The sequence below is a fragment of the Empidonax traillii genome, unplaced genomic scaffold, assembly GCF_003031625.1.
Source record: "Empidonax traillii isolate 1590-97213 ecotype Southwest subspecies unplaced genomic scaffold, ASM303162v1 scaffold1109:size413625, whole genome shotgun sequence".
Lineage (NCBI taxonomy): Eukaryota > Metazoa > Chordata > Aves > Passeriformes > Tyrannidae > Empidonax > Empidonax traillii.
Window position 1 is genome coordinate 256,286 of NW_020956302.1, and position 27,298 is coordinate 283,583.

The 27,298-nt window shown below is 38.5% G+C and overlaps 1 protein-coding gene across 1 annotated transcript in view; it reads left to right on the forward strand.

The window, feature by feature from the left end:
- ADCY1 (adenylate cyclase 1) overlaps positions 1 to 27,298 on the forward strand; it is a 141,658-nt gene that overhangs the window by 32,157 nt on the left and 82,203 nt on the right. Inside the window, exon 2 of the mRNA XM_027904993.1 lies at positions 11,304 to 11,453. Coding sequence (XP_027760794.1) covers positions 11,304 to 11,453 — 150 coding nt within the window. The remainder of the gene's footprint in view (positions 1 to 11,303; positions 11,454 to 27,298) is intronic.

Consider the following 27,298-nt stretch of genomic DNA (forward strand, 5'->3'; position numbering starts at 1 on the left):
TCTTACTCGGTTTTAATTCATCCCAGTTCCCCCTTTTGTGGCAGCATAGCAGCACACACCCATTTGTTCTGACCACCTACTTGCTACACTCTTTAGATGGGACTTGGTTGGTTCAAGCTCTTTGGTTCATCGTTTCATTTGCTTCACTGTTTTCTCTGAGCAACTGTCCTCAGTTTATTAAACTGTCATTTTTTTGTCACTTCACCTCCTAGAGATGTGAACTCTTGAACCGTGTGATCTCCCACCTTGTCAAAACTCTCCAGTTCTTGTGTTTTGTGTTCACTAGTTTTATATTTTGGTGAAATCCATCCCGCTTTCAAGAATTCATCCTGTTCCAAAATTACTAATTCAACACTCCATTTTTAAAGGGTCTTCACAGAATTTACACCATCACCTCAACTTTTATGTGCCCCATGATGCAGTGATTGATGTTCTTTTAAGAAGTACTTCAGATGACTTCATTGAGAGAATTAGGATCAGACCACTGGTATTTAGTTCTGAATGCAGGAGAACTATCACTAATGAATCTATTAGGATTTCTCACAGAAGAGCATGTGAACTGCTAAGGTGGATAGTTACACCACTGGGGCAATCACATAGAGGGTTTTTTTTAAATTATCTTTAACCACATTTCAAAACATACATAAAAATACTCTGTTAATGATGACAGTAAAGCAAACTCTTCATTATAATAAACTAATATTAACAACTCTTTCCAGTGTCATAAAAATTAATATAACTAGTATTATGCAGCTGCTGCAAAAAATATTTTTATTCTTAAGTACATAAATTAAAAAAATTGAGAAGTTGTAGTGTAATATTGAATAGTGTGAGATAATATTTACTTACTTGCATTTCTGGTAAAAAAAAAAATTCTAAATAATTATTATGTATCTTTAGTTTAGTACCACATATCTTTTTTAAATCTCCTCTTACAGACTTGTAATTTCCAGGATTGTTTCTGACACCATCATATAATGATTTAGAAACTACAGTACCATATTTGGTTTTATTATTTCATTATGAACTCCTCTGAAACACATTCACACTTTTTCTCTACCTGTGCAGTCTTAATGATACAAGTCCTTTGACACTCCTAGGGCAGTGGATCACTTCCAAAAAGTAATCTCTATTTTTTGCTGTATTGGGAAGGGTGGGAGAGAAGGTGTGAAAGAAAAAAAAACCCTCATTCTCTTGTCTGTGCAAACTCTTATGAGGGAATTTGTGAACAGTTAAAAAAGATGTAATATGACATAATTTGACATATTACAGTAGTTAAAATTGACTTTCAGCATTCTGCTACCAGTGAACAACTTGCTTTGGGGCTTAACATTTTGTGTCTCCTTTCTCATTTATTTTGCAGTAGAAGAAGAAATGTTCAGAATTCTCAATAATTTGGTTAAATTCCACTCTTGTCTTTTCCAGGGCATAAAATTCCCCCATTTGCAATCTTTTATAACAGGTATGTGGAAATAGCACCATTTTTCTTAAGATTGCACGATCCTAATTTGATGGACGGTCTTAAGCTAACCAGAACTGACAAGACACTCAAGGCAGGAAATAGACCCACTAGACAGTTTGTAGGAAGGAGAACTTCAAATAAAATTTGGGATGAGTTTCTGAGCATTTTGCAAGGTATAGGAGCTAAAAAACCTCAGGAAGGTATCTCATTCACAATTCAAAGAAGAGCAGTCCAAAATCTTTACCTACCTCTTTAATTCAAATAAAAGATATCCCAAACCTCTGTCTAATGATGAAGAACAAAGTAGAACTTAGGCAGAAAATTACATAAAATAGGAAAAAAAATCCAAACACCAAACAAAAGAAAAAAAGGAGAATAAAAATAGCATAGTCTTCAAAATTGTACTCATTTGGTATCATATCTGAAATTTTAGCCCCCTTATTATTTTTCTACTCTTCTGCTCAGAGTAGACGTGTTTCAGTTCCTATTTTCATCATTATTTTACTTCTTTCTTTTTTTTTTTTGTTTATTTTCCCATTTCTCCCATTTAATCCTTCTCTTAATCCTGTTATCTCTTACATTCCTCAAGGTTTGTGAGTTAATACTTTTATTTATTTCTGCAGTTCAACTCAGTGTTCTAAATGATGGACATTCACAATACTGATTTTTTTTTCCAAAATATTTTTTCATTAAAATGATGCTAAATTAAAACAGAACCAGAAAATTTACACATTACAAGGAAATCATAAAGTGCAAGAATTTGTTAGTCTTGTGCCCTCGTGATATGTCTTCAAAAGCACTCAAAATTAGCTCACAAAATTAGCGTATTGTTATTTCTGAGGTTCTGATCCAGCAATGAGATTTGTATGAATCAGTTAGGAAGACTACCCCAATTCCCAACCATGGAATCATGTCTCCATTTTTTCACATACTCAGACTATTTTTAAGTATTGCCATATAGAGATTCCAACAATAAACTTGATTTGTTTAGGATCACTAACTGAAAATTAGTAGGGTTTGGTACTTTGATCCTAAATCTTTAGATTTTTTTCAGCCTCTCTTGGAATAATAGACTGATAAATTAATTTGTTAAATACAATCAATAAACAGAGGTATATTCTCTCGTTTTCCTAATCAGTCTGCCCATGAAGTGCAAATGTGACTGGAATTTTTTTTTTTTAACATCTTCCATCAACTTCATTTTGATCAGTTGCTCAGTGGCGTACCGTGCAGCTGATTTCTCACTGCAGAAGTAATTTTCAAAGTTGAACAAGAAAAACATTCTCCATCTCTTCTTAAGTTACTCCTTTGCAGCTCTGACGGTATTAAAGCTCTCAAACACCGACACTGGCAGAAGATACTGCAGTTTAAATGACCCTGCAGAGCGAAAATCTTATTATCTGCAGAGACAGCTCTTGCAAGTTGTAAAGCACAATAGGAGAAAAGTAACCAGGCTTTGTGTAATAGAACATGGTTTCCTCAAGGCAAACACTTTCATCTTTTCAGGACAATTGACCAGAAGTGACATCATTCACCAACTGCTTCGACTGTCTGACCGGAGTTGGAAAAAAAAAAAAAAAAAGCGCTACAAGAGGACATTTGTCAGGTCTAGCAGGCAATCCTTCTGGTGCAAGGGGAAACCAACTGAGATCGGTTTAGTCCTAATGCAGTCATGTTTTCACTTAACAGCGCACAGACAGCCAGGGCAACAGCGTGTGCACTTTTTCCTCTCTTTATCTGTCTGGCTTCATTCATCTGGAAAAGGACCAGGTGTTTCAGCAGTGAGGGAGAACCAAGGTCTCGCAGTTCAGTCATTCAGTTTAATTTGGAGGTGATTTGTTAGAAGACTCCTGTATACTTCTAGACATTTTTGGGGCAAACTTTTTTTCGTGGCATAAAAGAAATATGAGGTCCTGTACTTGATATGAAAAATGTGTGACTGACACTGCTTGGGTCACCAAAAATTACTTGATTTTACTATCTAGGATCCTCAGTAATGTATTTCAGTATGATGTCCTGGCCATGAGTTCATTACAGTGTAATATTTGGGCAGCTGCTTGAGCTTAATCCGTGTTTATTTTCTCATCTGTGATATATTTGTGATTATACCTAACTGATATACACTGGCTTGGGAACCTGCTTGTATCCATGGCTGTCTCTCAGACCTCTAAAAAATACCACGTGGCCTCATTTTGCATCTGCAGCCTAAGAGCAGTACTCTAGATAAGAAATGCTCCCTGTCTGCAGCAGCCAGGCGCCAGACTGAGGGTGCTACATGCAGCTTCTCAGCCATGCACGGGACTCAAACGAAGAAAAATTGCACTTGGGATCTGAAGGTCTGGTCACCTAGCAACTATGGTACCACCAGAGGTTTCAGACTATCTTGGATTGTGTATGCCCATCATCTTTAGGTATTTAGCTACTGCAGCTTTAAAAAAAAAAAAAGGTGTTCAAGTCGATTCTTGTGGGGGAACAAGGAAAGGAGCCATGTGTTGCACATGGCAAATGCAAACACATTTTGGAAAAGGGATTACTGTACTGTGCTGTAATTGCGTGAGACAGTATTATACTAACTAGTAGAAAAAAAAGCTGTCAAATTCTGATTGATATAGAGCAGCTTCAGGGGCTGATCACCTGGACTCTGTGAAGTAAATAACACGCATAAATAAATAAAAATATTGGCTTCAATTTTTATAGAAGTTATTTGCAATGGCTTTAGCAGCATATTACAAGTATTTTGTGATAGATAGCAGCTGTTCATAAAGCTTGGGAACAATTGCAATGTCCAAAAAAAGCCTAGCCATAGCAAACTACCCCAGTGTACAGAAGTGTACACTAGCACACTTCCAGTATACAGCAGAACAGAGGGTTTATTTGTTCTGTGACGGCTCAAAACACACTGTGAAAGAATGCAAGAGCTAAATTAGGAAAGAAATGTAAGTAACTGTCCAGGTTCCAGCTAGGACAGGATTGATTTTTGCAGTAGCCAGAAGGGGCATGGCTAGCACTCGGAGCTTATTCTACATCCCATCCTACAATTTCTGAGGGCAGGGGAAGGGCATGACAGGTGGTTGAGGATTTTGCTGGTTTCCCCGTCATGAGCAATTGCATGTGAAATGTTTGCCTCTCTTGTTCACTCTGTCATTGATGTTGTTGCTGTTACTGGTCATTTCTCATTTCATTGCTGTTTCTGGTAAATCATCCTTATCTGAACCTGTGATCTTTGCCTTTTGTGCCTCCAATTTTTCTCTCCGACTCGCCCCAGGAGGAGGAGAAGGAGGAGGAGGGAGTAAGAGAGCAGCAGGGAGTGTTTCAGTGGGAACACTAAATTGAGGAATACCATTCCTAAAACACAACATAACATTTGCCTGTCTCTTCTCAGCACTAAGAAATTTGTGGGATGTGACATGTAAGTCATTAGCAAGAATATTTTCACTCTTTCCTGGGTAGCTCTTTGTGTCAGCTTTCCACAGATCGAAGTGACTGAGACCATATTATTGCATTTAAGGTCTGTGTTGTTCTGTGAACCTGTTACACACTCTGGAGTGCAGTACCAAAATATAACAGCAAGAGAAAGCTATAGCTGAGCTGTCATATCTGTCATCTCTTCTCTGAGAGGCATTCATAGCCTCTCTTATAGTGAAAAACCGTGAAGATCAGCCAGATCTATCCTGACTTTAGCACAGATCACTGGGAAGTTATTTTTGTTTCATGTGTGACATTTTTCAGACATTCTCTTCTGACTAGCCCCAGCAATAGCCCTAGCACTTCTGTGGGCTTTGGACAGAGTTTCTTACCTTGTGTTTAAGTAACTTCTCGTTATCTATCTGTAAGATCTAGTTTGATATATGGTAAGATTGCTGATACTAACCTCGACTGTGTTAATGCACACAAATATGAGACCAAGAGAAATAATTAATATTGCTCACATTACCAATAACCAACTCACAGATGTGTATCAGTAGGTACACATTAAGTATAAAAGCAGGTATCAGATAGAGAAAAATACTAGCGCTTTTATTTATTTATTTATCTATCTATTTATTTATTTATTTATTTGTTTTGGAAGTGTAGTGTTATGCTTGGGAAATTTCACACAGTACTGTTGCAGTCTCACCAACCAATTGTAACAGAATATTTGCTGTGTGTTTTTGGTTCTTTTTTTTCCCCCCTCAAAGTGTAGCTTCTTTGAAGTCATTCATTTTTTGGAAAGGTTTGAAGTGATTGAGAAGTTTCGCTTAAAGGTATTTCAGCTTGTATTTTCCATCCAGCCCTTTATTTCTTTTTTCTAAAATTTCATGTATCACTGCTCTGCTGTAAATTACCTGCAAGCTTTTGTATTATACCTTTCCTATTCTCTAAAAATCAGATGCCTTTTATTTTCACTAAAAAAGCAGATAAGAACAAAAGTTCTTGTGCCTTAGTGCCTCTTTCTGTCTTTCTAACAAATAAACAACAAAACAAAACAAAAAATCCAGAAGTCTTGGTAAATCAAAATAAGGATTATCACTGAAGTGAGGGCCCATTAATCCCCTCTTGGAGTATTCTGTAGATTCCTGAGGGCTGTGAACGAATGGACAAACCATGGTGAATAGCACACCAGAACAGTATTTCCTTAGTATATACTATCAGCCAGTTGGGACAAAAACTTAACAAAAGTAAAAGAAGAATGTTTTATCTAAATGCAAATACAATTATTTGGAGAGAAATTGCTTAGCTGCCTTAGGAGGCTGTGGTTTTTGGGACACTGTCAGGACCTGAGGAGAAGTTCTCAGATCCTGTGTTACACCACTTTGGCAATCAGAGGGAGCAGATACAGTCATTAATTATTCTCAAAAAAGTTTCAAAGTGAGTTGACCAAATGAATTACTAAACTGAAAAAACATGTCAGGATCAAGAGGCAGTTGTGCATTCTCCTCTGTACAGTCTTGCACTGTAAATAAAGCACTACCTTAATGGTAATATTTTCCATAACAGGAGAAAGACACTGCTTTTGTTTAAAGTCTTTTTTCATGATAACAATGATTTTTATAAAGAGCTCGGTCTTGCCTTGCTTTTCAAGGATTTTAATAATGGAAGCACAGACTCCTTTTTGTAAGCTGTTCCCAACTCTTTCCTTAGAGACATCCCTCACAACAGACAGTCATATTTTAACATAATGTATTTCATTGCCATATCTCAAAGTATTCTGACAGAATGCCTAAATTGTCGGCATAACAGGAACAAAAATAGTGGCACAGAAATTACTTGCAGTAAAATTCAATTGAGAGAGAAAACTGGAAGTAGGATTCAGACCCAGCACACCTCTCATCTTATCAGGTATCTGAGGGCTAAGACATACAGAAATTGCATTGATCTTGTTTTTTTCTGCAAATTTCAACTATTACCTGGAAATTACCTGGATAATTTCCTACATATTCCGTTCTGCTTCGTGGGTTGTCATGAGAACTCAGGCTTCTCAGAATAAACCCAATATTGATATTAGCCACTAAATTATAATTCTGGGAGCAGTAACTATTGAAATCCCTTCTCAGTCTTACTCACACCCCAAGTCCACCTTTTAGAATACACAGTGAAATTCTGAGGGAGTCTCCTGAAGTTTCCTTTGTTAATAATTTATATTTCTCATTTAGTCTACTTCACTTGAGCTTTTCAATATATATCCATATGATAACACTTTGTAATAAAGTTTTCACCAGATTCAAGAGTCGTCTGTACCTCTGTGAAATAACTACATTTTGCTGAGACAATTATTTGATACAAACAGAAAGCTACTCCCCAATGAAAACCAGCTTCAGGTTTGAACCATCTACTATTCATCTGCTTACCTGATAGCAGAATTAGTCTGCTAAGTAAGTAGAGTCCTCTCAAAAGACAAACAATAAATAAAAATATTGTAGAAGAATTTTTCACCATTTGTTTGAGAAAAAGCATGAATGCACGTATCAGAATTCCTACTTAGAAAGAAAAAGAAGTGGAGAATAAATTCTATCTGGAACAGACAAAAAAGTTTCAAAAAACCCTTCAAAGAGTCTCTCAACTAATCCCAAGGGAGGCTCAAGAAGTGGGAGGTGAATCTGGGGAATAAAAAAAATCTTTAATTGAACTCCTCAAGCCCTGTGTATGAATGGGCACGTTACATGTGTCTCACTGCTAGAATTATTTCTCACTCCTCGATGGGTGTTGCTATATGGCACAGTTTAAATTCCCTTTCAAAACAGAGACTTAAAAAATTAATGGAGAAAAAAACCAGAAGAAACAGATATTTGGTTGATATAATTGCTGGAGCTCCCAGTCCCTCTTCACTGACTAGGCAGCCTACAAGAATTTGCTGTGTTGGAAGTCTGGTAACACCCTCACACGAGGAACCACGCCAAAACTCATCCAGTGGCAGTGAGTGTACCCTGCAAAGGACTAGAGAAGCTTAAAGCTCAGGATGTTCATACTGAAGGACAGTAGATAGGCAGAATGCACAATATAGTGTTCAGTGCCAACAATAAATAAAAGAAAATAATTTTAGAAACAGGCTTTCGTGACCCTGATACTGCGCTTTTTTTTTTTTTTTTTTTTTTTTTTTTTTTTTTTTTTTTTTTTTTTTTTTTTTTTTTTTTTTGTTCTGGCTGACCTGTAATCTCATTATGGATTGAGAGAGTAACACTGTTCAAAACTTTACTGCATAAAATTGTCTTTGAATCACTGTGCTGCATTAAGGAAATTGTTTCTTTGATGGTTCTGGTGGTGGTGAAACCTGAAGAGTACTCTTTCTAAGCAGTAGCATAGTAAATAACGGAATGACTTAAAATTAAATTCCTTGATATTTCAGCAGTTCTGTATGCCTCTGTACCTCTTTAAAGGTCCTTAGTTTTAACAGCAAGTCTCATAATCTTTCATGGAATTATGGCACATAATGTGGGAAAGGTATATATATAGAGGTGTGTATATGTGTAGATATAGTGGTACATATTTACATATTAAAATGGAAGGGACTGGAAAATGGCACACATCTGATAAACCTAGAGAGAAAGGGTAGTATGTAGTTTGTAACTGGGGGAAAAATAGTAATTAAGTAGAAACGGGTTGTGGAGGGAAGGAACTCTTACCTCAGGAGACAGTCTGCCCTACTTTCTTTTCTCACATTTTGAAATCTATGAATCTTTTACTTTACTTTATCACTTTGCTGATTCCCTGCAGGCCAGAGCTGACAGCTAAGCCTCTGTTTTATCTTAAACTGTTCAAAGCATATCGGAAAATGACCTAGCCTGCTGAGTCTGAAAGTGGCAGGAGCCCACCTACTGGTTACCCCCAGTCCAGGTGATCATTGTTGCTGGAGTGAAATCGTAATGATAGTCTCACAACAGCTGGCAGATTGTTACAATATATGGTCTTTTATTGCTTCTAGTTGAAAACCAGAAACTGAGTTGACTTTTTTTTTTTTTTTGTCTCTAGAAGTAATTATTTATGTCTTGAGCCACTCTGATATCAGTACATAAAGACAGTGTCACCCTGTGTTATTCACAGCTGTTTTGGATATGACAGAGTCAAGTCTGTTTATTCTGTGGGCTCTCTTCATTGCCTTTGAATATAACCTTACAAATCCTTTCTATTTTTATTCCGTTGTGCTTCTAAGAATTAGACTTAAAATACAGTGTTGTCACTACACTTTGGCACGATAAAATGCAGGGATAAGGTGAGTGTGGCCACATTCATGTCTTTAAAAATAGGATTCTACTGGAGTTTCTACAGTCGTTTCATTTCAGTAGGCTTTATCTTGTGATGAAAACTGATATATCTCAAACAGGTCTCCGTGACCAAGCAAAATCAAGCAGAATAGGAATTGCAGACTGTTTATGCTCAGTGTGTATCATGAAGTAATATGCTTGTGTGTTGCATTTCATCTTCAAACTTTTACTATCCGTATTATTATCAGAAGTGGCACGTAAGTAACCGGTATATGAGGCTGGTAGGTTAAAATTCATCTGATTCATGACACCTGAACCTGCATTTTGCCAGTCTTTGGAGGAAGCTGTAACACCATTCTTCACTGCTATTAGTTCTCGTGAGATAATTGTTTCTTTTTGTATAACTGAGAAGACAAAACCCACTAACGCTAGGCACAGCTCCTTTTGTTGTCAGAAGTCATTTTTTGATTTTGTGCTGGTTGAGAGTGTTTGCATGGAATTTGTTGTTATGTCCTATTAACTAATAACAAGCAGGTTTGAAGATAAGAGTTAGAGGACTTGTGAATCCATGAAGGTCTGGAGAACTCACCCAGAATGAGTCTTTCAATTCTCCACACTATTCTGAAATCACAAGAGGTGGAGATACATGCTAACATTATCTGCACACAACAGAAAACTCCTTTTTACTTTTGTAGAGTGAAAGATTTTCCAAAGTCTCTCCAAAAACAACAGGGATACCATTTTGGATCTTTGCTTACCATATTGGCATTATTGGCTTACCATCAAGCCTTCAACTCTAGTCCTGCTGGCAATCATTCTCTACCACAGTGTCAGTAGTTTTATTTGTCTTAAAGTTCGCTTGCGTTGTTGGCACAGCTTGAGTCACTCTCCTGGGAATACAAGCACGGTGGTCTCCATTTCACACTAGCAGATCATGCAACAGAGATGTACTAGCTTAAAATCGATACCCTGAATTAGTCAAGAAAAGAAATGTCAGTTAAATGGTCTTTTTGAACTATTTTAGGTGCATAGAAATTTAACATAAATTGTGTTACTTGCTGTAATGTCTTTAATTAGGCTCACTCTTGGTCAATTTATGTGCTTCCTCACTTCTGAATGTTTGGAATTCATGAGTCCCATGAACCCTTATGATGCTGTGATAGTCACAGCAGTAAATGAGGAGAATGGGTCTGAAAAGATATTAGGTAAACAGGCCTTATTGCCTCCTTACTAAGTAAACATTGCACTGCAGAAGTTACAACCTGAAGACATGTTTCAGACATTAGAGATGTGCTGAGAAACATGAACAAGATTGCCTTAAATAGGGAGGTTGTGTACAAACCACTGCTGAGTTATTTGGGTTAGTTAAGTAACTTCATCACATATTGTAAAAAATAAACATTTTAAAAAAACCACAAAAACCAGAAGGACAATTGAGCTCTTTTATGTGTCTTTCATAAAATCACTGTTCATAGAAGTAGCTCCAATGTAATTCATGGTCCCTGATTATAGTACTGTGGTGGGGCTTGGTTTGTAGCAAGGGCCATCATTTGAAAGGACTCAGCACATTCTGAGAGGTCTGCTGCAGGATGGCATCAACAATATTTTTTTGACAATTTCTCAAAAAATACAATATGGTTGCTAACAGTACAAATAGGGGGAAAGAAGGAGATTTTCCAAGTGCAAACTGTGCAACATGAAAACTTGGAGTACCTAGGCATATGTTTTGATTCAGTCACAGGGTTGTCAGTGCCTTGATTTTCAAGTATAAAAAAAGGGCCAATAATATCCTTATTATATAATCTCCATTTTCTTGTTTTCTGGGTATTTTGAACAAATACTGAGGATACTACTCTCCTTAGTTTACAGATCTGCCAATGGGTTGATGAAAGAAATGATGCTGAATGAAAATGACAAGCTAAGAGAAATTAACTTCAGCAGATGCAAAATTCTCTGTTATCAGTATTGCTTGCCCGAATTTGTGGTAGCTGCTGTAATTGTTTTACTGCAGGAAGGGTTATCAGTGACATGGCTAGCAAGGTACAATTTTCAAACAATTTTGTTTTGTTTTGAATATATATTTTACTGAGTAAAAATATAAAAAAAAATATGTATTTTAAAATATTCATTTATTTTTCTTTTTTTTTTTTTTTTTCTTACAGCTCGTGGCCAATGCAATCCTTTTTGTCAGTGTAAATTTGTATGGGGTCTTTGTGAGGATTTTGACAGAAAGGGCTCAGAGGAAGGCATTCCTTCAGGCCAGGAACTGCATTGAGGACAGGCTGAGGTTGGAGGATGAAAATGAAAAACAGGTCAGTCCCTAAACTTTGTTTATTTTTCTCTGTTTTTCCTGACATGACTGCAGCTCTGTGAACTGAAGGTTAGGGCACTGCTGCCGAGTGTATGCCAGGGTGTGTGTGCATACACAAGGAAGGAAGCGTGCTGCCTTCCCCCGCCAGCTCCAGCTCTTCCTCACCAGTGCATGCACGCTCTTCTCTCTCCATCTGCAGTGCTCAGAGAGGGGCAGGCTGACCCCACAGCTGCTGTCAGCTCCGGTGCATTTTAGGGCTGAGTCCAATCTACCACACTGTTGTAATCTAAGATGGTGGTTATTTATCTACATAGATGTTTCTGGGTGGGTGCTAGATGGGCTGTAAATACTTTTCTTCTGGCTGTGTGTGTGCTATAACCTGTTTCCGTGCCATCTATAAAAAAGCCAACATTCTTGGCACAATGAGCTTCACTGATGTGGTGGTTTTAATCTAGGCCTTCCCTGGTTACCAGTTTGTAACCAAGGAAGGGGCAGTGTTCCCAGTATTCCATACGATTTTTACATAAATCGTGGTATAAATAAGAGGGGAGGAGCGGCCTTCGTTCTTCTTCTCTCCCGCCGGAGTTTGGGAACAGTGGGTCCCTGCGTTGGTCTCGCTTATCTAAGGCTGAGGCTGCAGCATCCACTGACCTGCCACGTGGAGGCCTGGGGAGTGCTGGCCGTGTCTGCCAATCCTGCTTTCTAAGGGACGTGGTGAGATTTGTTTTACTAGTTATTTTACTGGTTCTCGGGTTTGATTGCGCATATCTATTCGGTGTCCCTTTTTGTTTCCTTTTGTCCCTTTTTCCCCTTTCCCTATCCCTTTGGGGGGTGTTTGGATTCCCATTTGCTGTGTGCATAGCATCTTAACTGTAATATACATAAAATATATTTTTTATATGTAACTAGCTTGATTTTCGGGTTCTTCAATTTGCAGAGTTTTTTTTCCTTTGCCCTGGGGAAAGTGGAAAGGGGGGAGGAGAGGGGCTGCTACTGGGGGGGTGGGCATTTGGCAGGGAGCCAAGTCTGAACCATCACAACTGATAACTGAATAAGCATAATTGATAAGAAGTATACATATATTACATTCTTGTACAATTAATAACAAAAACAACTGTGATAGCAATCTTTTCTCAAAAGTTACCTTGGTAATTTTAAGGTTTGTTTCACACAATTTTATCAATTGTCCTTTCAAACAGATTTGGAAACAATGAGAAAAAAAATGTTACAATGTGGAGCTTGCTGTTGTTCCTCACAGGTCTGAAGCTTAAACCTACCATGATCTGTTGGTCAGTGAGATTTCGACTAGATTTTTCTTTCTGTAAAGGTGATAATAAAGGGTCATACTGGAATATTTAGATTTACCTCCATGGAGCAATGGTTACTGATGCCTATAAAGGACTTAAATGATATTAAAATCTTGCAATACACAATGTCAGGGTCCTCAAAACTTGTGTACCTCACACGGTTTTACTTGCCTTCGTTTGAATTTCTCTACCAAGTCTGCTCCCTTGTGCACAGATCCTTAACCACTTTCTGTTATGAATTAAGTGCATGAGTTTTTATGACCTGAGCATACTCTGTAATAAGTAGATGTCTCTTTGAAAAACTGCATATCTTTGCTGGCTGTGTAAAAATGGCATTAGGATCAAAGCCTTTAGGTTTAATTCTGTCTTTTGTAATCCAAAGCTGCAGATTTTTTAAAGGCATAAATGTGACACAAGCGAATTTCCATGGGATTTAGACAAGCCTGCCATTTGTGCCTTTCAAAACCTCCTTCTAGGATTCAACACAAAAACAAAATTGATTTTTGTGTTTCTCTTGTTTTCACGTTAGCAGTCTGTCTTATTTTATAATTATCCATGCATATAGAAACACAAGAAAGTGAAAACATTACATATAAATACCATTATTGTTGATAGTATACTAAATAATCCTGCAAAGGTTCTTCCAATGCAGTGTACAGGTCAGGGAAGAGAATACACTTTTCTCCTACACCAAGTTCACACTTCTGAACTTAACTTTATGCAGCACAGTGTAAAACTTAATACAGCAATGAAATATGCTAATTAGCTGTCAAAAGTGCCACCAACATACTTTCTGCCTGCTCTCACACTACATTAGCATACCTCTAAGCCCAGGGTGAGAATTAAGACCCGATTACAGGCTACAGAATTATTCTGCAGTTGCTGTGGCATAACATAGCCTGAATTTCCAGTTGGCGACACTCCTCAAGAGTGTTTGAGAGGAGAAGAGATGCTGCTGACCCAGATCAATTTTTGTAACCATCGATGTATTTTTTTTTTTCTCCGAGGTATCAACATTACGTGTTAAAAAAGACTGATTGTTTTCATCAGACTTTCTTGTCTTATTCAAATCCTTTATGCTAAATACCATAGCCCTTTAACATGGAGAATTCTAATCCAAAATGCTAAAACCTTTCACTGGTATTTCTGTGCAAGTCTCTAACTGGAGAGGAAGGAACGTGCTCCTGGCTTTTGAACATACACAGCTGTCTGAAGTTCAAGTGTTGACTGTGTGAGACAGATATCACAGCTGAAACTGTATGTGAATTTTCTTCCTCTGTGTCCTACTTACAGTGAATTCTCCTCATGGGATGTGTTTGTAGTAATGCTCCCACATGATCATTTTGATAAATGTATTTTCACGAGCAGGAGTAAATATCTCATGTTGTAGTATTTTTTGGACTCATGCAGGAATTTGCAAGTAGGCTTTGAAAGTGTTGCTGGGGAGAAAGGCAGAAGACAGTCTCTATTTTAAAATTCAATGTAATGCTCACCCTGTTATCTATTCTCTGTGGTCACAATGAATAATTGCCCATGATGGTTGCATCACCCATTTGTTATGTCGCTGAACGCTGGACTGCAATTTCACCTGAAGTGAAGGCAAAGAACAAAATAAGTTTCAGATAATGAGCAAATAATTATAATCCTTCACTTGAGATAAGCTTTTTTGTTGTTTTTGTTTTCGTTTTTTTGTTAACTATAACTCTCAGCTGCAAGACCATCCTCTGCAAAGCAAACATTTAGGGATAAATATTTTGAGGTGGGTCCCGTTCCTTGGAATGATGCTTGCTTTGTTCCTGCCCAGTCAGATCCTTCCCCTCACTCCCACTGCACTCCCTCTGTGTTCACTTTCTTAATTGCAGACCATCCTTTGCCCATCCAGCAAGCAAGGCACTGTCGCCTATCTCCCTGGAGGACTCCCGGCATTAGACACCCCAACCAATCCTCCAGGTGCCACTTCACCCCTTCCCACGTAGGAAAGAGAGAAGCAAGCAGGAATGGGAAATGGGGATGTGTTCAGGGTAAACAAAGAAGGTGTCTGCTACTGATTGAGGCTGCTAGTTATCTGACTTGGAGGGGAAACCAATAAGGAAGATGTGGCTCCACCATGTATTAATTCCAGTCATAGTGGCTCTTGGAGTGGAGCTGGGCTCCGAGGAATTGATACCGTTGTGCTTCTGAGACCATCTTAACTTGAAAAGCAACAGGACCACTGTCTTTAAAGACCTGTAGATTACCATTTTCCCAGTGCGGCTTTCAGTGTGTGTGTAGTTTTGTTGTCTTCACAGTTTTGTGGTGGTGAATTTCACTCCAGTTATGTACTAATTAATACTCTAATTATGCACTGTGTGAAACAGAACTTCCTCTTATTTGTTCTAGACTTGTTATCTGATGACTTGATTCGTTTTGTTATATATTACTACTAACCATCCTGTAGGAAACTCTTTCATGCCACTCACAACGCAGACTTCTCTTATAACCTTCCTCACCTCTCTTTCCAAGCTGAAGAACTGTACTTGGTCTCCTGATTTATGGAAGCTATTTCCTACCCCAATCTTGCCAACCTTGTAAAGAATCTTACTCACATTCCCCCCACTCTTGCACTGACAATAAGAATATTTTTATACATATTCATGCATTGAATTTGAGGATAAAGCATATCATTTCCATTGGTGAAGTACACTTGCTGCAGCAGTGAAAAATGCCTGTTGCTTTCATATGAGGAAAGTTGGAAAAATATTTGACTTCATGCAAACCTTCAAAGCCTACAAAATCATCTCAGATATCTTCACTGGTTATTTAATTGTGTAAGTACACAAAAGTATGTTTGCAAAATAAAGACAACTTTTCAAGTCACTTGTTTAGATCTTTCTTTCTCTCCTAAATGTTACTTTTGTACTTGCTCACAATTAGAAATTATGGAAGAAAATCAACCGGAGAATAGTAAAGGCTCCAGAATGGGGGATTGACTATCTTAAAAACTAATTTTGAAATCACATCTAGTTTTTCAGACCATTGAGACTGGAGAAATGTATTTATTGGTGGCATCTGTCTTTCATGAAACAATTGTGTACTCCACTACAATGCATGAAATTTAAGTTTATGACAGGATTTAACATAAGAAACTGAAAGAAGCACTAAAGATGAGAGGAGTTAGGAAGCACTGGGCTGAGACAGCCACTCTGTGTCTAGCTTTAGGGCCAGAAGCCTGCCACCTCCAACTGGTCTAGTCAGCTTTGCAGAGAGGGAGGATTGTTCAGCACCATTCTACTGCAGTAGTGGTGGTTCTGGGAGACAGACCAGCGCTTTGGGCTTGATTTGCAGAGCTTCCATACATGTTCACCAGTTCATGTGCAGCTAGCTACATTTTTCTTATGCAATGCTGTGTGTGCAAATGTCTGCGTGCATATGTGTATGCATTCCAAGTGTCTTCTGCAATTTAGGGCAATGTCCTTCAGGTTGCATTGTAGTAACTGGGTCACCACTGAGTCAGAGATTTGATTAATAGCTATTCGCAGAAATGGAAAAGGTGTCAACAGAAGATGCCATGATTCTCAGTGCAGAGTACTTTGAGCTGCTGCTCAGTATGTCTTGAGTTCAAATTCCCTGCTGGGTTCAGATCCCCCTTCAAAACAGTTTAATCTAGACATTACGCATTTTGTATATGTGTACTACCCCCTGTACCTCTGAGTAAAAGGACACCTGCAGAAACCCTCCAGTGGTTTTGTCTGTTATGTTTAATTTCAAGCACTCGTGAAGAAAGGGAAAAAATTATGTTTGAATAAAGCAAACCATGTTGGACTTTGTTTTGGTAATGGATAACGGTTTGCTGGGGTTTTTATCCTTTCAGTTCAGCAGCCAAATTGAGGAATTCATTATTTGCACAGCCTTAGGCAGAAGTAATTTCTAGAGTGCCTGACAACATGCTTATCAATGCATAATCAGGTTCTCCTCATGTTTCCCATACTGTTTTTCCTCAGGATCTTGCATCTTTTTTTCATTACAGTACAAAAGAAAATATGAAGTTTATCATTAAAACACAGGCCTTGTTTCCATAACCATTCATACTGGCTCAGTACATCAGCAAATCACCCTGCAGCAAAAATTTTATCCAAAATTTCTGAATCACGTGTGGATGCAAAAGCATGTCTGTGTCAAATTATCCAGTAGGCAACAGGAAAGTGATCCTTATTTTGCACAAATTACAGGGTGAAAAATGATACCTGATCCTCTGCAAAAGCTAGCCAGTATATTTTTGAAAACATAGATGTACTACCTAATTTTATCGGACAGGTACCACATTAGTGCTGTGTTCTACGTTACAAGGCAGCTTAGAAGTGGGTTTATTGTGTCATCAAACCACAATCTTATACAGGAAAGTCCATATTCCAAAATCTATTTGTTCTTTTCTAGGCTCAGGAAAGGAGAACATAACAGGTATTGCAATTTCATGCTGTCTGTCTGAGCTACTGGACATCAAGGCCAACTAATGCAGGCTGGCCAGCAGTAGAGATGGAAACTTGTCCTTTTGTCTGCTTTGTTTGCCACATTTGGCTGCTTAGTTCCTTACACAGATCAGAGATGAATTGTTGACTACTTTTATCCTGCTATCATCCCTCTCCCACCTTGCTCAAGTAAAAGGAGTCACGAAGGCACATTTCTCCCTCCCACACAACAGTAATTGCCCAGAAGAGTTCTACTGACCTGCACCTGTCAGTCTCCAGCCCTGCAATAGTCATGCATGTGTCTAGCCTTCATAGAGCAAATAATAAATCTGAGGGCTGCTCAGGTAAAATGAAAACCTCTAGGTGGAAGGCTTCAGCTTCAGCATGAAGCCATTAGGAATTGCTTGTAACCCCTTGCAAGGCAGGGTGTAGCAAACAAATGGATGTGTTCTAATTTTACAGCTCTACTGCACTTCTTTTGATGCAGGATAAACATCTCATCTGAATGTGGCTGGGGCAAGAAGCTGCATTGTTTGGCATACCATCAGGATTCCTCTTACTCAACTTTGGCCAAGTAAAAGTGAGGCTTGTAATCTAACCTTTTAACCTACGGGCAGTAATCTTCAGTAGTAACAGACACATCCAAGGGCAGTTCAGCCTTTCTATCTTGAACTCCTAGCTAAACATAAGATGAGGCTTTTCCCTGGGAGTGGCTGCAAGAGAACATCTAAGCTTAAGGCTACATAACTGTATGATAAGAGAGAGTGGTACCTTGCTCTAGACTTGAAATATCAAAGGCTAGAAACATACAATAAAGTGAGAAGCATACAATAAAAATCATACAGGTGTAAATCATACAAAGCTCATATATTTTAACTGTATTGTCGTGTTACTCTAACCTTTATTTTGCAAAATGTAACATAAGTCTATAAAAGCCTTTAAAAATCCACAGTGATAACAACATGCCAGATCATTACCATAACCACTTGGTTTAACTTTATTTCATCCCCTGAAAGCTTCCTGATGTCAGTAGATGTAGTGCTTTAACCCTGGAGAGCAACTAAGCACTCCCCCCATTGGTGGGATCAGGGAGCGAATAGGAAAAAATAAAGGTGAGAAAACTCACGGGTTGAGACAGAGACACCTGAATAGGGAAAGCAAAAGCCGTGCACACAAGCAAAAGAAAACAAGGAATTAATTCACAGCTTCCCATTGGCAGGCAGGTGCTCAGCCATTCCCAGGAAAGCACAGCTCCAGTACACATGACAGTCACTTGGGAAGACAAATGCCATCACTCTGAATATTCCCTCCTCCTTTTCCCCCTGCTTATATGCTGAGCATGACAATATATGTTATGGAAAATCCCTGTGGTTTGTTGGGATCAGCTGTCCCAGGTGTGTGTTTTCCCAGTTTCTTGCCTCCTTGCTCCTAGGGTGGTGTGAGAGGCAAAAAAGCCTTTGGCTCCATGTAAGCACTGCTCAGCACTAACTAAAACATCCCTGTGTTATCAGCGCTGTTTCCAGAACAAATCCAAAACACAGCCCCGTGTGTTCATGAGCTACTCTGTAGAAAATTAACTCTGTGCCAGTAAAATCCAGCACGTTAAATATGTCAATTAATTTGGTTATTGGCCATTTCGTTTTATGAAATGTGTTTCATGAGATGTCTTGGACTTCTGTTTGTTTTTTTCTCAGAGATGTATGCGTATTTTATAGTCATGTCACCCATGGTCAGCTCTTACATGTAAAATATTCTGGCTTACATGGAGTAGGGCTCCAAGGAGTGGTGGAGTCACCATCCCTGGAGGTGTTCACGAAACACCTGGATGTGGTAACTGGTGCCATGGTCTAGTTGTCAAGGTGGTGTCTCGACAAAGGTTGGGCTTCGTGATCTCAGAGGTCTTTTCCAACCTAAATGATTCTGTGATTCTGTGACAAATAGATAATTCAAAAAATAGCGGTCATACAATTCTAAAACCTGGTTATACTTCAGCTGTTAGGAGTTTTGGAATAAATAATAGAAAATTTAAAATATGTTCTCTTTCAAGCAGCTGTCAATTAAATATGTTAGTGTTTGACCCTGTGAAATTTTCATCTTGTTTTTCCTACTTTGTGTATTTTCCACTGGAGAGAATGGAGGGGGAGGCATGAACAGGAGCGTACAAACTTTTCATTATTAGATTATCAAAAATACAGAACCATGCAGTTTTCAGCAGATAACATCATGGATAACAGTTGTTAAGGCAAATTATCATAGGCAAGCACTCTGGCTATAGTGTACCAGATCCTTAAGTTATATAGTAAGACAAATAATTCAAAAGTAGTTTCTTATGGCTGATTTCTAAGTTTAAAACAATATCCATGACAGCAGAGTTGTGTGTACACTAAGACAATGTTTTTATGCCACAGTATGAAGTAAAGCAACCTCAGGAATGAATTGTGATATTCTTCACTCAGCAGCAGACATCATAGAGAGCTTTAAAGTGACATTAGGAAAGTTCTCTTGTATGTATTTTTATTATTGTTCACAGAATTTTTTTCACTTCTAGAAGAGTCTCAACTACAACAAAAAGCTAGCTAGTGCTTTACCACAAACTTGGCACAACCTTTCCCGTGTCGGTTTTCAACTGCAAGGCGGTTCCACTGCAGACCAGCTGCTTTGTCACACAGGTGTTCCACATCCCAGCAGCTGGCCTTGCCACATGTGCAGTTTGACAAACGATATGTTATTGCTTAAGCACAGATTATCTCCAAGCACAGGATACTGAGCTGGGCACTTTCATTTCAGTGTGTGACAGTGTATGCTGTTTGCACACTCGTACTCTGGTGGATTTTCTGCCTGTTTCTTTTCGTCAGCCTTCTGTGAAGGATAAGAGCTAGCCTACATACCACTAACTGGCAAGACTGGCAAATACATTCTACGGTCGTTTTTTGTCAGGTTTGCCGTTCTAAAGTGAGCTTCTGTCTGTCACATAATTTAAATTCTCTCCAAGGTTTTTGTTCCCCTTTACCTCTTCAATATAAACTTATTTCATTTGGAGTTTAGCTTTCCTTCAGGCACATTTGATTAGGAGTTTCCTAGTTTGACAAGGGAATAATGAACTAAATCTGAGTCTCACTTGCTGTTTTAAGTGGGTGAATACACTCATTGCTTCCTTAGCATATTAGTGGTTGGTAGTTGTTTTTCCAGTTTGGAAGGCAATGAGATTTTCTGCTAATGGGTTAGGCTCACTTTCCTGCACCGTGAAGACAAAATGAGGACAAGTAGTAAAGGACAAAGGCTTTTAGATTTTTCTAATCTAAATTAGAAAAATTCTAGGTTTTCCAAAGCAAAGCATTATTTATTTATTAGTCTTTGGAGATTCTGGCATCTATTCCATGTTACTGTTTTGTGCTGTGATTTGCTTTCATATTGCTATATTAAAGGCATATGCGATCTTTGAAAAAGGAAATGCTTACTGCTTACCACTTAATATGTCTTAATTACATAGTAAAACTATTGCTTTTGACTTCAGGTTCCTGTTCTTTTTTTTTTTTTTTTTTTTTTTTTTTTTTTTTTTTTTTTTTTTTTTTTTTTTTTTTTTTTTTTTTTTTTTTTTTTTTTTTTTTTTTTTTTTTTTTTTTTTTTTTTTTTTTTTTTTTTTTTTTTTTTTTTTTTTTTTTTTTTTTTAATTCTAGTCTGCTTACATCCACTCAGTTTCTATCACTGGCAATCAAAAATGTTATCTTTACTGAGAGGTTCATGCTTGTTCCACCTCTGGCAAAGATATGTAATAAGAAGGAGCATGTACTGATATTGAGTGGCTACTGCAGCTCTAAATGTATGCTGCTTCAGACAAAAGCAGTGGTGTGAAGCACCAGGGATAGCACTGCACTGTCCTTAATGTTCCACTGATTCTTCCTCGTTCTGGAGCTTCAGCTGCAAATTGTGTCTGCTCTAGCAGCAAGGAGAGAAGACTGGAAATTTCAGTGGCCTTTCTCTCCCTGCTCCCCTATGCTGGCTCCATTTCTCAGCAAGGTGCCAGAGGAGACCACAGAGATTCGCTACCTATCTACGTGGCAAAGATACATGGTGGAGATTTATGGTGGAGGTATCTGGGTTTTGGAGGAGTGTGGTGAAGGACCATGTTCTTGGGTCAGAAGAAAATTAGGGAGTGCCACAGTCCCAGTACCAGCTTGAACTGAAACATGTAGCATATTCTTCAAGGAAAAACACACTAGCTGGGGACTGGAGGATTAGCAAGGACAGAAAATGCATTTGTCTTGATGAAGGTTGAGCTCCCTGACTTTCACTTTGTAAAGGGATACATACTTGCTTAATTGAGGTGTTCAGTGTTACATCAGTGGAACAAACCAAGCATGACTGTGGACTAGAAAGAGGTGCACTGGTGGAACTGTGGAGGAAACACAGGGGCAAGCCAGTGAGGATAATGTCTACTCTTCTATTTACCCTGGAAGGGTGTAGCATTGCTAAAGCTGATGCTGGTTCTGATTCAATCTTCCTAGCATCTTCAGAAGAAGAGATGCAATAGCAGGATTGTTTTTCCAGCCCTGTTCATGATGTACTGGAATCCATTAAATTTATACTTTCATTAGGCCTTTTTGTTTTTAACATATATACTCAAAATATCTATGCATATAGTCAGTTCTACCATGAGGGGATCTTTTCACTCAAAGATGAAACCTAGCCTTCCTGACTCTGCAAGACAAGGAGCAAAATATTTTCTTTGCACACAGAAAGACTTAGAACAGTATGTTCAGTGACTGTTCTGTGCCAAAGTTTCACCTTCATTGATACACCCTAAAGAACATGTTTATTGAAATCCTACTGGAGCGTGATAGGTAGAAACAAAGACATTAATCTAACACTGCTGGAGTTGAGAAATACCTGTCCCTGGCAATGTACTGCAGAGATACTGTTCCTTCTTCCCTGCCAAGCGTCAGGAAGGTGCAAGTTGTCTGCTCTAGAGAGTGATCTGATTATATCTGTATGGCTACTTGCCCACACTGTAGTGAGGATAATAAAGATACCTTAACTGCAAAGGCACTGATTGGTTGTGAGAATTAAGCTTCTCACTTAAGTTCATTTTCGTTAGGAAGATTTCCATTAACTGAAATGAGTATAACCTTTTTCCTGTCAAGTTTCTGTGATGGTTTTGTAGATGCATTAGATATTTCCAGTTAGGTTTCAGAGGAAGTAGGTGCTAAAGATATAAGGTGAAAGTAAAAAGATTAATGCTAGTTTGGATGCTACAGTCATTTATTCACTGCCAGTATCTGGTGTCAACTTTGTTAGCTTGCATTTCTGGTGATTAAGCTTTACTGATGTATTTCTAGAGCATTCTGATTTCATAGATATGAAGACAGCTAGGAAGACAGGCTATGCTCTCTATATTTCTAGCTTCCTTGTTTATTCTCATAGCCTTTTTCAGCTCTTGGTACCATTTGAATAAGATTTGTGGAGTTGATCTCAAGTTACCCCACTAACAATCTTCCAGTTCTTTCAGGAATCCCATTTGCCTTTTTAGGATGGTGTCACATAAATACTCCATAGACATTCTGCAATCAGAGGGTATCTGGTGCTTTTTTTACATGCAGAGATTTCCAACTCATTTAGCTCACATGTTTTTGTGGATGATTCATAGAAGGTACAATATACTGCTGAGATTTCCTCATTGTTATCATTCTCCTTGAATGCTGTCTTGTGAACCTTGTACATTCAGTCAAGGTCTCTTTATGCCCACTCTCCATCTCAGTGCTTCTGCACTTCATGCTGTCCATTGCCCCCTATTTTAGCCAAGACTTCATGCTCCTCTAATTCTTTCACAAGGCCTTACCACCTCCACTGTAGCTAATAATGTTCTGTGTGGAAATTATCAGTGCCTTGTTAAACACTATTCTGCTGATGCATCCTGCCTTTCCTTTATTTAAACAAAAATAATCACTTAACCATGGAAAGATGTTAAAATTGGTCTGTTATAGGTCTGTTCATTCTGAAACTTTTTTGCAGTTCCTACATAGTATATTGCCCACTTGCCATAGCTTTGTGTTGTTAGCCATCCTCTCTCTTACTGATCCAAATCTTCGCATTAGATGGCATTAGACCATCTATGTGGATGGTCTTTTATGATTATTGTTATTATAGTAATGGCTTGCTGATTAATACAACTGTTCAAGAAGTCTCAGGAATGTTCTGAAACATTGCCACCTTGTGGCTTCAGAAAGACGACCACCTTTAGCAGTGATTTTTCATGTACTTATTTGGAAGAAAGGGCAGAGCATAGTCGAATTTACAATAACTCTCTAATTCTGCCTTTGTTTTCCATCTTACATAAAGTATAAATGAATCCTAATATTTTTACACAAAGTTGTTCTTCCATGCATTGCACTAGCCTTCTCTTCTCTCTCCTTTTTTTGGTTGTTTTTCCTTACAGGGAATTAAAATGGATGTGCAGTGTAAAATAGGGATGATAGAGACTGTAAACCTACTAAGAAGTAGCTTTAAAATTACTCAAAATTGAGCTTATTATGGTATAATTAGGTAGCAGGTGGTAATATTTGGGATGTACTTTGGAGTTTCTGCTGATTAGGTAGAAGCTGAATCTCAAAATTATATAGATGAGTTGACTTTGAAACAGTCTTATTAATGTTTTATATGCGTGTCTGATGCTTGTTTTCTCTGGGGAAAAAAAAGCTTTTTAATTATGATGGCAATTTCCTTTTAAATATAGCAATAACAGAAGAAGATCTCTGATAGACTGCAAAAATTGTTGGGTTAGATTTCATGTTTTGTATTGTAAAAATTCTTGTGTAGATGATCAAAATGCTCCTCCTCCTTTTCCCATTTGTCATAATTTCTTGGATTGTTACTATAACAAACAAAAATATTCATGTTTTATCAACCAGGAAACAAATACGTCAAACCTGGTTTTGTTACTTTTTTTTTTTTTCTTCTCTGTTTTTAAAGTCCCTATGAAAATGCAAAAACCAGGGTACTATGAGCATGGAGTCTTTCCTGAATTCTGTGGCTCAGTGCTAGGGACTGTGAGAAAGGACCAGGATCTGGAGTGCTATCCAGAGTTCCTGCTTTCCCCAACATGAGATTGGGAACCTCCAAGTCCCATTCAGAGCCAGTTCCACAAGACACAGCTCTCTGCCATCCAGGTTAGGGCCCAGGCTGCCTGATGGGCGAGGGCAGCAGTGCTAACATCCCTGTCTGGAAGGAGGAGTTCAGGAGGGACATCATGAAGCTGACTGAAAGAGGCAGAGTTGTATCCATGACATCCCTGCCCTCATGGGATTGAAAAACGTGCAAAACAGGACATTTCTCTAAGTGGCCCTTCAGCAGGTCCAGACTGTAACTTCATTCTCAAAATGAATTCCACTGGATGTGCATATCCAGTAGCACGAAAGGAAAAGGAGAAATGGGATTCAAAGAACCAGAGAAAAATAAGAGCCTGCAGCTCTGAAGCAATGCTACAGTTCCCTTGATTGCTTTTTTTTCTGTATCTCAGAAAAAATGGCAACTCTTTCTTTTGATAAAGTAGTCTACACTGACTATGAAGAATATTTGCATTTTGTTTTCTCTATATCTCCCACGATAAACTACAGGAATACAATTTAGCACGGAGAAGCACAGCAAGTGCATCCAGTTTAGGGGTAGAAGTTTTTGAGTAGTCATCCAACTGCACACCATGCAGTTGGGAAGAAAGGAGAGGATGCTGGCTAGGAACATTTAAAATATTGTTTCTGTGTTTGAGCCTTCTTTTCTGATGAAGGGAGAGTGGATTCATAAAATGATTTACAGCTTGCTGAAGGAACTTGAAAATGTATCACAGTCATTTCCCATACAGATGTCAAAATGAATCATTTTGTACAGTAAGAATAACTGCATAGTGTTGTTTGGGGAGCTGCATGAAACGATTCTAAATCAAGGTGAAAATTTCAAAGGACTTTGAGAAAGTCATAAGTATTTGCAAGAAGCAATAAAATAAGAAAGAGAATGATTTTCAAAATGGGAGGGGGATGGGTATCTTAATTTGGAAACAGGCACAAGAAGTATATTGGGAGCATGCACTAGGACTCCCCCAAAAGCAGAGCTGGGGTGCCTATGGGAGAGGCTGTCTGTGCCAGGGATGGGGATAGGAAAGGGAGTTGTGCCAGGAAGTGTCCAAACTGAAGAAAGCTGAAGCGAGTGTTGGGGCAGAATAGAGCATACAGATGATGGAATCTTTTGCTTCAGTAGTCTCTACTGGCTTCTTTCTGCTCCCCTCTCAGGAAAGGGAAATCGCACAACTGCTAGAGGGTGTTAAACCTTGAGTCCCCCTGCTGTTTTAGAAGCCACACTTGTCCATGGCAAGATAGCAGGATGGCTTCAGGCCTTCGCAGGAGGCTGCAGGCACTCTGCACTCCTCATCCTTGTGCTGCTGTCTCCCTTGGTGCACAGTAGTCAGGGAGGGACTCTGGAGATCATCCAGTTCAGCCACTCCCTCAAAGCAGGACTGCCAGCAACACCAGGTCTAGTCGACTTTGTCTAGTCCAGTGAAGTCTTGAATAATTATTACAATTTTCCCTCAAGTCCAACCCAGACTGAAAGTTGCAGTCCAGGAGCTTGAACTTGCAATTAGGGTTGAGAACGTTCCAACCAGCAAGTAGTAATATAGAGTTTTTTCGGTCATTAACAATAGGGAACCCTTTTTTTGTTTTAAACCATTTCTCTGCCTTTGTGTATTTTCCCTCTTTGTCATGCTTGTTGTTGACTAGGGCCAAGGTAGCACTGAGCAGGTCTTAATTGGCTTGGTAGGCACATTTTAACTTGTCTTGGAGTCAAAATGAATGTTTGTTCCTTCTCTAATTTCTAGTGATTCTTCATTGCTGTGGGAAAAAAAAAATTCGATGTTTTTCTAGGTTGAGTGCCCTCTTCAAAAACAGCTATGTCTTCATTAATAGTGCAGAAATCCTTGTTAATGAAGATGAGACAGTTGGCAGAGGCAGCCCAGGCTGGTATTCGAAATCCCAGACTAGGACTAGGAATGTAAAATGTTGTGAATAAAGGAAATATAGACCCTAATCTATAATTTTCTTTTCTTAGTGAGATTTGTGCAGGGAATGCAAAATTACTGGTTGACAACTGCAATCTCAGAAAATAATCTCTTTTTTCAGCTTGTGATTTCACTTTAGACTATGTTAATGATGAGTGAAGATTTACAGCAGGAGAAGAGAGTACAAATGCCTAAAATAGTGTAAGTTGGTCATAGGGCCACTGAAATAAGACTTTTCTTACATTCTTTCTAGTGAGCTAAAAGCTGTCTTTAATTTATTTTCAGTGCTTCGATACTTTCCATTGTGGGGTTCTTTGTCACATTTTTCCGTCTCCTCTTCAGTGACAAATCCTTACAGTTGTGATGCTGCTTCTCTTCTTGGTTTGAAAGGTCAGAAGCAGCTGGTCTTTGGAAAAGCCATAATTGAGTCTTTCTTGCTTAGTGGGTCTGAAGCTTCTAACCCTCTTTGTAAAGACTCTGCAATTCTTCCTCAGTAATCCTGTTTTGTTTTTTTTTTCTTTTTTTTTCTCATCTCTAATGAAAAAAAAGCAAGCCACCACAATTTGATAAAGGATTTTCATATGCTCCCTCCAGGTCTTGTAATTGTCAAGCTAACATGTACAGGAATCATAATTTTTGTAGCCTCCCTTAATACGTCTGACATCTGCACATTTCAGATCTGTCGAATGCTGCATCCTGCAGCTCTCCGAGGTTGCTTTCACAGTAATGATTCTTATTACTTCCCTGGATTCCATACTATATGCCATGCACTGCAGAAGTTATCTGTGATGGTTTTATTTACATCTTGTATTTTAATTGTGTTTGCAGGCCATAGAAGAGATATTCAGTCAGCATTAGTCTCTGTAAGAGTCTGTTGGTATAATTTTTTTTTACTTGTTTGTCTGATTAAGACTCACTTTCTAGGAAACAGAAGCTGAAAACCTACTCTCCGTAACAGTTTTGGAATTTAAATGGCAAAAATCTTGTTTAATATGCTCACTGAAGGAGAAGAGACAGAGAATATTTAGTCCTTACGAGACATCATAAATTTCAT